The sequence below is a fragment of the Opisthocomus hoazin genome, chromosome Z (genome assembly GCF_030867145.1).
Source record: "Opisthocomus hoazin isolate bOpiHoa1 chromosome Z, bOpiHoa1.hap1, whole genome shotgun sequence".
Classification (NCBI taxonomy): Eukaryota; Metazoa; Chordata; class Aves; order Opisthocomiformes; family Opisthocomidae; genus Opisthocomus; species Opisthocomus hoazin.
The window spans coordinates 14,899,072-14,912,126 of NC_134454.1; the positions used below are offsets into that span (position 1 = coordinate 14,899,072).

General features: G+C 42.6%; 1 protein-coding gene across 1 annotated transcript in view; it reads left to right on the forward strand.

Moving 5' to 3' along the window:
- The window catches only part of CAMK4 (calcium/calmodulin dependent protein kinase IV), a 190,830-nt gene that overhangs the window by 155,128 nt on the left and 22,647 nt on the right, over positions 1-13,055 (forward strand). The window contains exons 6-7 of the mRNA XM_075411737.1: positions 9,959-10,049; positions 11,976-12,050. Of these exons, the coding sequence (XP_075267852.1) occupies positions 9,959-10,049; positions 11,976-12,050 (166 nt within the window). The remainder of the gene's footprint in view (positions 1-9,958; positions 10,050-11,975; positions 12,051-13,055) is intronic.

Sequence of the window (13,055 nt, forward strand, 5' to 3'; positions counted from 1 at the left end):
TCAGTGGGGACAGCACAGGTTCAACAACAGATTATCATGTATCCCCATTCCCCTTTTGAACCTGTCACTCAGACATCTATAACACAGCTTATGTGTCACAACAGTTTTAAAGATGTGGGACCTGAGGAGCAGAGGAACTGCATTGTTTCCTCTAGAATAAGACTACAGTAGCTCCAGCTCATGTATTATATCCTCATACAAATCTGTAATTTTTGTTCAATTATTGGACATGTGAATTATAAATTGGCTGATACACGCAGATTATAACAGGGCATAGGTGCTCACTCACTATCAAATTTTCAGTTTCTCTTCATTCCACCAAGCCACATGCATCTTGTTTTCCAAAGTCTACACATGGAGTGTATGACTAAGTGTATAATTTGGAATTATGTGTATTTGTTTCTCTGTATTCTGTAAGATCTGTGCTGAATAATTATTTAAGACACAAATTATATGGAGACTGGATTTGCCATTTTACATATATAAGACGAGCTCACTCACCTTTCGTAAGAATAGAAAATAGGAATGTGTATTTTCTTCTTTGTCCTGTTAAATTATTAAAAGTTTATTTAAACTTTCTCTTGACTGCCTCACATCTCTATCAAACAGTATATAGCTGAAATCAAACTAAATTACTGTGGAGTAGCTTTCATTATGCAATGACACACTTTTGTAAGGGCTACATAAAGAGCTTAATTGCAAGTCTAGACGTTCCTGAAAAGGGAGGAAAAAAGTGCTCTTTTCAGTTTCGAAAGGATGTAGTGACTGCCTTATAACTGAACATGTCCAGTACTGAATTGATATGTATGGCTTTGGTTCTCCCTTCAGGACCCTACCCTGGTTTTGTAATAAATTCAACATGCAAGTCCTAAATATGTTCTGCAGAGTAATAAAACTGGTGAAAATTTCCCTGTTGGGAACATGAGGCAATCTGGTATTCATGAATGTGGCAGCCATGTTATAGGCACCCTGGACAGAAACGCATGTAACAAAACCACTGCTCCAACCACATCATACCACAGGTTTCTGCCCACTCTACTAAGCCAACGCACACAGAACACCAGCATCTCGTCTGAGAAGAAAGTGGAGCGCTCGGTCCTTGGTCCAGAGCATTTCCACAGCAGTGGCTGCTCAGCACTAACATGGAAGGTCATGTGTGCTGCCCGACATTGCAGCAGTGCCCGGGAGGGCAGGCGTGGGCTGGGTGGGAACAAGAGGTACAGACAGCTCCCTTAACCATCTCTTTGACTGTCTAATGCAGCTTCATGAGGGAGCTGGGTTCACACGCAGCAGGAGGGTCTGTGAGCCAGACCAAGGCCTAGTGAACAGGACAGGTTCACCAAGGAGTCATGAGTAATCATGAGGACGCTCACGCCTGCCGGAGCTGCCTCTGCTGTACGGCCTCTGTTCATTGCAATGCTGGAGAGCATGTCCACAGCTGGGATCCCGTTGACATCAAAATCTACTTGTTAATGTGGAGTCACCATGAAACCCAAAGGCTGTGCAGCTTACAATCACTCTCACAATTGGAAACAAAAGTATTTGAGGACTTTTGCCTTACTTGCTGACAAAAGGGAACTTGCAACGCTGCCAGCGGTGGCCTTCTGCCTGTCAGAGAGAGTGCAGGACCCTGGGACCATAGCAATGTGGTCAGGAGTAAGCTGATTTCTCATCAGTCTGCTTGAATGAAGGTTGGTGCTCAGGGACAGCACGTCCTGGAGTTAAACACAGCACAAAGTATGCGTGAAGCAGAAAACATATCAGGTTGTTTAAGCTAGAGTTGGAGGAATAGCAGGAATTCGAAGCATTACATTAGAAAGGCCAGGGCAGAAAATGAGATGCATCGAGCATGAGATAAGAAGGGTAGCAAAATAAATCATCCTCGTAAGAAGAAACCCAGGTGAAGGAGACCTATTGAAAGATGTCTAGGAGAAGGCAGCAGTGCTTTTGTCTTTTTTTTTTCACTGGTTTTCAGTCAAAGGTTGGCTATAACTAGATGCCTAGAAGAATTAACAGCAGTGACTGAGCAGTAAAATGTGAGCCTAGAATAAGAAAAGACTAAGTCACAGATTATTCAGATCATTTAGATCTTTTTTAATTGGTTGCACCCAGTGACCTTCATAGTACAGTCTTTAAATAGGAAGCTTTTTAACTCTGAAACAGATTTAACAGGTAACACTCACTTCTGATGGAGGCTGGGCAGGGAAGCAGAAGTATGTAGCACTCAGTTCAAGAGGGAGAAGGGAGGAATTATAGACCAGCTGCCTTGACTCCACTCCCCAGAAGAAATCTGCAGTAAATAATGAAGCAAAGGAATATGAGGCACCTGGGAGATAACAAAGCAGGGAAGTCAGCAGCAATACAGGTTTTTTGTCAAAAGATCAAGCCATGCCAAATCAGTTTGATTTTTTCTCAAACAGGGTAAGAGACATTGTTAGTGGGGGAGGAACAAGAGGTATCTACATACTTGACATGAGTAAAGCTTTTGGTACTTGTCTGACCTGACAGCCTCACAATAAATTAGGGAAATGTGCTTACGATGATGTGATGTTAATGTCCGTCTGTCTATCTAATATCAAAAGTGGAGATTCAGGAAAAAAAATCTCTGTTCTGCTTTTTTAGTGTTTTTGTTTACAACCTTGGGTAATGGAATAGAGGGTACACATGAAGATTTGGGACGACATAAAATTGGGGAAAACTGCAAATATATTGGAGAGTGGGATTAGAAACGAAGTAACTTTGGTAAAATTCAGTATTCTTTCTGCACTGTCAAGGACAAAATTGTACATGAACTTGAATAGTCAACAGTAAAAACATGAGGGTGGGAAAAAAACAGAAAGGGCCTGAAGGTTACACTGGATCAAAAGACAAACAGGAGTGCGATATGTTGCAAAAAAGGCAAATAGCTCTATGAATACATCCTGCAAAATTTGTCAGGCCATTGCTGGAACATATTTTTGCATTTTCAGCACATTGATGGAAGTCGGTACAGCTTGGAGAAGAGCAACAAGAATGCTCATGAGTTTAGAAAAGGTGATCTGTAAGAAAAGACTGTGCAGGCTAGAGTCCTTCAGTCTTAGACAGAAGAATGAGTGTGTAAGTGGTAACAAGTACTCAAAAGGCTGTTGCAAAAAAGTGAATAATCTGCTTTCTGCCTCTACAGAGTATAAGAGACAAAGTAATGGGCTTCATCTACCCCTGTCAAGATCCGTGTAGGTCACAGAGGAGTACTTTCCAGTGCTCTAGGTAGCACAGCCCTGTAATGAATTGCTTCGGGAAATTGTGGAGTGTCTCATTTCAGAGGTCTTTAAGCATAAATTGGACAAACAACTGTTGTAGATGTAATTGATGCTGCCTAGGAGCACAGAGAGGAGTAGATGTTGCAGGGGCATTTCTGCCCTACTTTCGTACAGTTCTGTATAAAGGTACCATAAATAATGAAAGAGACCAGAGTTTTCAGTAGTCTTCATTCGTCCTTTTGTCATAAAATCTTTCAAGTTAGATAAGAATCTGAATTATTAAAAGATAAAACAAAGAGCAAAAGGAATTCACAGAATCACAGAATCACAGAATCACAGAATGGTAGGGGTTGGAAGGGACCTCTGTGGGTCATCTAGTCCAACCCCCCTGCCGAAGCAGGGTCACCTACAGTAGGCTGTAGAGGACCTTGTCCAGGCAGGTCTTGAATACCTCCAGAGAAGCAGACTCCACAACCACCCTGGGCAGCCTGTGCCAGTGCTCCGTCACCTTCAGAGTAAAGAAGTTCTTCCTCATGTTTAGACGGAACTTCCTCTGCTTCAGTTTGTGCCCATTGCCCCTTGTCCTGTTGCTGGGCACCACTGAGAAGAGTCTGGCCCGATCCTCTTGACACCCACCCTTCAGATATTTGTAAGTATGTATTAGGTCCCCTCGCAGCCTTCTCTTCTTCAGGCTAAACAAGCCCAGCTCCCTCAGCCTCTCCTCGTAGGAGAGATGTTCCAGCCCCCTCACCATTCTCGTAGCCCTCCGCTGGACTCTCTGCAGTAGCTCCTCATCTTTCTTGAAGTGGGGAGCCCAGAACTGGGCAGAGTACTCCAGATGGGGCCTCACCAGGGCGGTGTAGAGGGGAAGGAGAACCTCCCTCGACCTGCTGGCCACACTCCTCCTAATGCACCCCAGGATGCCATTGGCTTTCTTGGCAGCCAGGGCACACTGCTGACTCATGGTCAACCTGTCGTCCACCAGGACACCCAGGCCCCTCTCCACAGAGCTGGTCTCCAGCAGGTCAGCCCCAAACCTGTACTGATATATGGGGTTGTTCCTCCCCAGGTGCAGGACCCTTCATTTGCTCTTATTGAACCTCATAAGGTTCCTCTCTGCCCAACTTTCCAGCCTGTCCAGGTCTCGCTGAATGGCAGCACAGCATTCTGGTGTATCCACCACTTCTCCCAGTTTTGTGTCATCAGCAAACTTGCTGAGGGTACACTCTAACTCTTCATCCAGGTTATTGATGAAGTTAAACAAGACTGGACCCAGTACTGACCCCTGAGGGACACCACTAGTTACCAGCCTCCAACTAGACTCAGCGCCGCTGACGACAACCCTCTGAGTTCTGCCATTCAGCCAGTTCTCAATCCACCTCGCTGCCCACTCATCCAGCCCACACTTCCTGAGCTTCCCTAGGAGGATGTTATGGGAGGCAGCGTTGAAAGCCTTGCTGAAGTCGAGGTAGACAACATCCACTGTTCTCCCCTCATCTACCCAGCCAGTCATGCCATCGTAGAAAGCTATCAGATTGGTCAGGCATGATTTCCCCTTGGTAAATCCATGCTGACTACTCCTGATAAACTTCTTTTCCTGCACTTGCTTGTTGATGACCTCCAGGATAAGCTGCTCCATCACCTTTCCCGGGATGGAGGTGAGGCTGACCGGCATGTAGTACATGAATTCTCATGTAGCAGTTAGAAAGAAGCTTAAAAAAAAAGAAAAGGAAAAAAATTCTTTCTGCTGCAGTCACAGTTAGAGTCACAGCAATTGTTCAGTCATGAGTTGCTGTTGTGTACCACACGAAAAAAGGCCGAGGTGAAGGCTGCCTTTATTTAAACCACTAATTCTTTCAGAAAGGGGCCTGTATATTATTCCCACCTAGTGTCATGCTGAGTGTGTCCTCAACATTTATCAAAGAGCAATAAGACTATCATACTCAATTTTGCTAGAATACTTTTCTCTCATATTATCTGAGATGTTTTACGCTAATGATGCAGTACCCTACTGTGTGCCTGAAGCACAGCCGATTCACCTGCCTGCCCTACTTACATCTCATTGGCCAAAGCAATTGAAAAAGAAGTGTGATCATAGGATGCACAAATGTATTTTTTGAGTATTTCTTCTATTTCCTTTGCATTTAAATTCACTAATTTAATACAGACTGCTCAGGGTCTCTAGTGTTTCCATTTTACTTTTTTGTGTTCATTCTCTTTCACTGAGTGGAATAGCCATATGTTCCTTAAAATCAGTACTATCACTATTTGTAGCACCTGCGTTGATGTGGTGTTGAAAATAAAAAAACAGGAGAAGATACTTGAGAAAGCGTAATTTCTCTTCCCTGTGCTGTTGGCCAGCTGCTCGGATGAAACTGTCATGCAAGGAGGAGACTTTCCTCAAGGTCTTCTTGCATGGGCCTTGCTGTGAGATGCTGTGGAGGCCTCTCTTCCGTCTGCATCTCATCAGGCCAGACCTAGTGCTGTTATTCTACAAGTAAATCTTAAAATTGTAGTACATAGATGTTACAGGACATAACTAGAGCTAAATATATCTGTGTAATGTTGCCATGGAAATACAGAATTTTGATGTAAATAGAAATTTTATGTATCCATCTTATTTCACTAACACAAATTAGCAAAGCTGCAATCACAGAACTGCCATGCCTTTATTTTCTTTCAGTGCTTGGCACTGTCTACTGAAAATGTTTTCTCAAGTGAAAACAGGACATTTTAGCTACTGCAAGAGTATCATGTCATGATCATGTTTTATGTGCATGATATGGTAAGCTATTGTACAGCACTGTGTATCTAACAACTGTTCAAATGTTTTTTGAGTCTCGTCTGTAACTTATTCGTGGGGAACATGACGTAGCTCAGCAATACCTAGATCATAAAGTTAGTCAGTACGCTGCTCTGTCTTAATACCTGGGCCATGATCGTCCCATTTAATCACATCATTTACCTATTAAGAGACACAGCGTATAAATAGTAGAGCACAGGTTATCTGTTTTGCAATGAGATCACACAATGCCCAAAGCTGTACTCATAACTGAGAGAGACAAACAATTACCTTTCCATTTATGCTGCAGAGGCACTGCCTGCAAAGGATCAGTGGATCTCTGGATTTCTAAATCAGCATAGTTTAACTCAGAATGCTGTTCACATATATACAAGACAATATAATTACCAAGTAGTCTTCAATACCAGAAGCTATTATGCAGAGCTGAGGAGCAGAGTTGTTGGGACTGGTGAAAATTTACAAATAAATTCCAGGGTATTTATGAAGTAAGGGAGCAGTGCTGAAAACGGACATGGTCGTGGAGGTTGCTGCATGTGCTGGAAAGCTTTAGTAACAAGGCTGGTTGGAGGCCGGTACCTTTTACAGAAGTCCAGCGAGCGGTCTCTTCCCTTGGATGGCTGGAGATCCACGAGGCTAGCTGGTACTTTTGTGTGACTGAGGAATGGGATTTCTGCATCAGTGAAAACACTGGGGATTTTTTTTTGTCCATTTTGCCCTTTTATCTATTAGTTCACAACAAAATTATTGACCCTCTTGGCCAACTTCAACAAAATTTGACAGGGTGCTAGGTCTGACAGTCGGTCTGTTAAACCCATGACCTGGCAGCTTGAGGCAGCCCCAGCCACACGCATGGCTGGTCTGAGCACTGTGGGTGTCATCTTGTGCCCAAATGTGAAGGCAAGCAAAACAAACAGCAGGAGAGGGAGGACAGAGCAGCAGGGACTGAGATTAGAGATTGCAGCAACCATGAAGGGGTCTCTGTGGACTGCAGGAATCTAGGGCTAGGATGCTGGGGAGATGAGGGGTGGTGTGGTGGAGAGGGTGGGAGGAACTGTGCGTGCTGTGAGGAGGGGACACGAGAGAGAGAGCTCAGAGGGTTGCAGTGGCAGTCTTTGAAAGACATGGGCTACATTATTGAGGGAATTCACATGTGTTGGGCACCCCCGTCCTGCGAGTCTTCTGCAGATGATAGTCTGGGTGGAGAAGGGAAATTTCCCTACCTGGGGTGTCATAAGTTTGTAATAAAAAAAGAGTTCCTGCTGCAAGTTCATTACAAATCTGTTAAAAAGTCAGTCAGTCATGATGTACATGCATGGTTAGCAGTTATGGTTCTTGCTGTGTCTGAGCAGGAGCACTGCGAGCCAGTCTCACTTTACAGCTTAAAAGGGAAGAAAAGTTGAACAGATCCTCCCGAAGTTTTTCCCAAATTTCAATATTTTCAGCCTCACGCCATAAAACATTTTAAAGATTATGGGCATGTAAAAAACGACCTGCTAAAAGATTGCAGGCTTGGCTGGAACATTTCGCTGCACAAATGTGTTCAAAGTTTTATCATACGAATGAATCGGAAGTGTCTGCTTTTCCACTGAGTGATCGTGAGATGTCTGATCCTTCTCGCTCCTGCAGAGTCAGCTAAACCGATTTGCAGCACGTGAACACAGATCAGTTCAGACACCTCTTTCTGTCCACTCCAACTTGATTGCTTTTGGTGCATGCTCTGTGTGCTGCTAGTACCTCTGCATCTCAAACACATCAGTAGGATGCTGTGGGAGCATCTTTGCTACACTTAATGTCTTCACTGGCAGGTAAAGATACATTTTTATCCAAGCTGGACATGATTATGTGTGGCCACACAGATGTGACGGCATTAAATGATGTAGCAGCGTGCAATCCATCAGTTTCTGTATATTGTTGCCTGTTTTTACCTTGGATAACTGATGAGCTATCTCATTGTAGAAAACACACCTGGGACAAGCACTTAGATTTCACTGTGAAGTAAAGTAGATGAGAGTCTTTGGGTGACCTCCACAAGCCACACCATGACAAATAATGCCAATTTAGGATTTTAGAAAAAGTCAGCAAAACCCATTTATTGCACTGTGATAAACACACACTTAAAAAGCACTCAGTGTCACTAAAACAACGCCTGGGGAAAGTGCAATGCATTCTTACTTAATGTTATTTATTCACTGGCAACTTGTACAAACTAAAATTCTGGTGAGATGCACAGTCAAGAATTCGTCTCAGATGCTGACTCAGGTGAACACTGTAGCTGTGCTTTAGATGAACGTTCAACTATTTGTCATTTGCTGCGTGACAGTGCACACACAAAGGTTTTTTTAGTAGTGAAAACACAGCTGAGATGCTACTAAAGTGTAGACCGGGAGACTCAAATGAGATAATGTGATTCTACATGTGATTCTAGCATCTTTCTTCCAAGGCTTCAGAGGTTTCTGCTGAATGTTTTATGAACAAGAAATACAGAACTTGCTTCGGTAGGTTATCCTTTTTTGTCTACCAGTATATTACATGTTTTTTCTGTGTCTGTCTATAGCAGTGTAAGAGGCAGCCGTATATTCCAGAAATTCTTCTTTCCATTAGTGCAAGGCAGGCATAGTGTCTTTGAAGGAATTCAGTGGTGAGTGAATTCACATGTGCAGCATGTGCTTCAGCAAGACAGAGGGATTTCTGAGGCTCTGCAATTGGGTGGTTTTAAAACCCTTGAGAATTCTGCTCCAGGGACCTCAAGGGTTTTATAGTTGGCCCAGGACACGTACTGCATCCTTTCTACTCAGAGGTGTATATTTAATAGTTTAATGGTTGTATGACCATTCTTATCTCTCAGAATGTTATAATGTGAAGAAACTACCTTCCTTGGAGCCAGACTTTGGTATCTCGACATCTATTAGATTTCTTCCTAGAAGCTACCACTGTATTTAAAAAGTCAATAATACTTTTTGAGGTGTTTTTCTTCTCAAATGGACATGCTGCTATCTTTGCCTTCCCAAATTTTAATTTTGTGTTCAGACCTGCTGGAGAGCAGCTGTGCGGAGAGGGACCTGGGTGTCCTGGTGGACGACAGGTTAACCGTGAGCCAGCAGTGTGCCCTGGCTGCCAAGAAAGCCAATGGCATCCTGGGGTGCATTAGGAGGAGTGTGGCCAGCAGGTCGAGGGAGGTTCTCCTTCCCCTCTACACTGCCCTAGTGAGGCCTCATCTGGAGTACTGTGTCCAGTTCTGGGCTCCCCAGTTCAAGAAAGATGAGGAGCTACTGCAGAGAGTCCAGCGGAGGGCTACGAGGATGGTGAGGGGGCTGGAACATCTCTCCTACGAGGAGAGGCTGAGGGAGCTGGGCTTGTTCAGCCTGAAGAAGAGAAGGCTGCGAGGGGACCTAATACATACTTACAAATATCTGAAGGGTGGGTGTCAGGAGGATCGGGCCAGACTCTTTTCAGTGGTGCCCAGCAACAGGACAAGGGGCAATGGGCACAAACTGAAGCACAGGAAGTTCCGTCTAAACATGAGGAAGAACTTCTTCCCTCTGAGGGTGACGGAGCACTGGAACAGGCTGCCCAGGGAGGTTGTGGAGTCTGCTTCTCTGGAGGTATTCAAGACCTGCCTGGACAAGGTCCTCTACAGCCTACTGTAGGTGACCCTGCTTCGGCAGGGGGGTTGGACTAGATGACCCACAGAGGTCCCTTCCAACCCCTACCATTCTGTGATTCTGTGATTCTGTGATTACAATATGCGTTCAGTGATCCTGTGCTGAGCAGGTTTGCTGAGAACAAGCTGCTGAAAATTAGTTAAGTGACTATGTGTCACACATGTAGCAGTTTATTAATCTGCTGCTATAGATTATTAGGAAGAAGTTAACTCATGCTTGACCATAACATCGTATTTGACTTTCTCTTCTTCTAGTACCTGCATGCAAATGGGATTGTGCATCGTGACTTGAAGCCAGAAAATCTACTCTATGCAACGCCAGCACCAGATGCACCACTGAAAATCGGTCAGCAGCATTAAATCTATGCTTCCCTAATTCCTTTGTACCAGTAGTATGTGCTAACTGATGTTTACAGTATATCCACTTTATTTGAAGCTGGCGCTAATACTCAAACGAACAGCATGTTACTTCTTCAGCAGCACAGCTGTGCATGGTGTTTTTAAAACCAATAGAAAACTAGGTGCTTGCTTAGAGAATTTGCAGCCAAAATTGCACAGAATGTGGCAGAGAATAAAATGCTCAGGAGGAACAAGAAGGACCATGAAATTAGCTTACAGCTGTGTGCACCACTTCTGTGCCCATTTTTTTAGTTAAACTAGTATTTTAAAAGGAAAGATTCATTGCCATGAAAGTACAAATGTGCAGATAAGGGGTCGAAAGCAAAGCGAGCGTGGCTGACTTATGTTTTGAAGGCAGACTGGAGGGATAAATGATCTTTGCAAAAAGCATAGTGAAGCTATCTGGAGCATGATCAGCACCACAGGGAGTGTGAGAAGGGACAAGGTGAGACCGGGGTCTCCTGAGCGGGAATGTATTATGCCGGTTCTGTTGGAGATGGTGGCTACCAGCAAAGGGTATGACCTCCAATAATGCTGGGTATGCCCAGATTTTTCTTGAGCAAAGAGGAGCTCTGTGCAGTGCTTCTGAGCAGTATGTAACCAGTTTGGAAACACCACCTCTTGCTGCCTTTCTGGGGAGTGTAGGAGGATGGGGCATGCGAGGAGTGAGTGTTGCCACGTTCGTCAGGCCTGTGTTCATCATGGTTTCAGGAGCCAGATTTCCATGAACTAGTCTCAAGCAATTTAAAATAAATTTCCAGGAAAGTCTTGCATCTCAGGATGATGGTATCATAATTCACATTTTATCCTAGTTCTTATGTTTCCTGGAAAGACTCTAAACAACTGTAATGTGGTAGCTTAATACAGCACCCAGTGGCCTTCGTTTGATGGCCAGAGCGGTGTAGGGGCTTCTGAAGCATTTTCCTAAATGCTGTGATTCTTTGTCTTCTGGTGAAGATTATTGCCTTGTTTAAATTGAGATCTGATTTACAAGGAGTAGCAGTGTTTATAAAAGGAAAGTATATTTCTGTTTAGATAAATAATAATACATAAATGATAACTATTTAATGATGAGTGAACCCTAACTGTGTGTTTCTAGAATAAAATATTAACTATTTTTATCCTCATCTTGAGCCAAAACATTCCTTTTTATATTCACTGTAACAAAACAAAAAATACTAATATTCTGCATTTTTAAGGCTAGATTATCTTCACCTAAATTGAAATATGAAGAAGCTCAGTTTATTCTCAGTGAAAACTGAAAGAGTTGTGAAGACTTCCGTTCTTATGCCTTTTAAAAAATGGGTCAAGCAAGTGCAATGTGTAACGTCAGGAAGGCTCTTGCTGTCAGAGTAGTAATTCAGGGTGCAAAAAGCATGATCAGTGCTTCTGACACAACCTCCAAGCCCCTAGAAGTCTGCTATCAAAATACTGCTGGGATTTTGTCTTGCAGAAGCTGCATGCGCTGACCCTTATCCAAGAAATCACTGATGCACAATTTTTTAATACAAAATTGTTCTGTTAATTTATTGGATTACTCACAGAGTGGAAGCTGCATATATACCTAAACTGTATTTCTGGATCACTGCTTTTACACCCTTAAGCATCCCATTGTATTGGCTTTGTGCCATCTTCAGAATAAAATAGGAGCTACATTTCTGTCAAGCAAGAGCCAGGAATACTCATTTGTGCACACAAATTTTGGTTCTAGATTGCAGTTTGGGTAGGTTCCTTAAATTTATCCTCATGTCTGGAAATTACACTACTGTTAATTTAATACCTAAATGTTCATTTAATTACATATACATTGTAAAAAGAAAAAGTGATTTTACAAGGAAGTAAGAACATTAATATTCCTAAACAATCTTAACAGCTGACTTTGGACTGTCCAAGATTGTGGAAGATCAGGTGACCATGAAGACAGTTTGTGGAACTCCAGGGTACTGTGGTACGTTGTTTTATTATTTACAGTATGCTCCATTTAATGTAAGGATGTTACATTTTCTCTTTCCAAGGTGAAATGCTTCTTCCTAAAGTCAAAATTCAAAAAGCCCCTAAAAAGCGGAAATAAAAAGCTAGAATTCAGAACTGGCAGTGGGTTAAAATTTTCTAAACTCGTATTCTTTAGCACTGAAGATTCATAATCAAAACATGTTATCGTTGCATGGAAGTAAGTTTGACCATCATAAAAATGCTGAATTACTAAAATGATACTGGATAAGCATCAGCTGAAATTTGGGCTATGAAAGGCATAATGGAAGACACTAAACATTTACAGAATTTATAACAGTTATGAATACTAGACTATTGCTTACAGTGAATTTATCTTAATTTTTTTTAACATAGAGGAAATAAAATTATTGCTTAGAGTAGGGTCATAGATTAATCCCCCAAACCCAAAACATTTCAGCAAATAAATGGGTTTAAATGCAGGCTTGACTCAGACCATTCTGGTCCACACTGGAGTGGGACCTGTATAACAGAATTATAAGTGCAATATCAAGGAGCACTTTGTGGAAGATCTTGTCACCTGAGGGGACTGGTGTGGTCATCTCTTTCAGCAATAAACAGGCTTTGGCACTTTAAATTAATCCTCTTTTCTCCTAAACAAACAAGAAGGAAATCATAGGTTTGCTTCAGTTGTGCTGTGAGAGTCAGCATGAACCGCTGTTTACCAAGATGACTGTGTATTCACAGTACTTCAACAAACACGAGTTTGTGTATGACTTCAGAGCAAACATTTAACCCGTGGTCTTAGTATTGTATTACACAAGGATGGTAATTTTATTTCCTTTAATAATTTAGGAATTAGGAAATTATGTACTTAATGATGTTGGGTTTACATTTTTCGGTTGGTGGTCTTTAAGGACATTTTCTGCTTGTTTAACTGTGGAAGATGCACACAAAGTTTAGAAACTGTTTTGTCTCAGTTGTCCTGTTCTTACATGTTTCT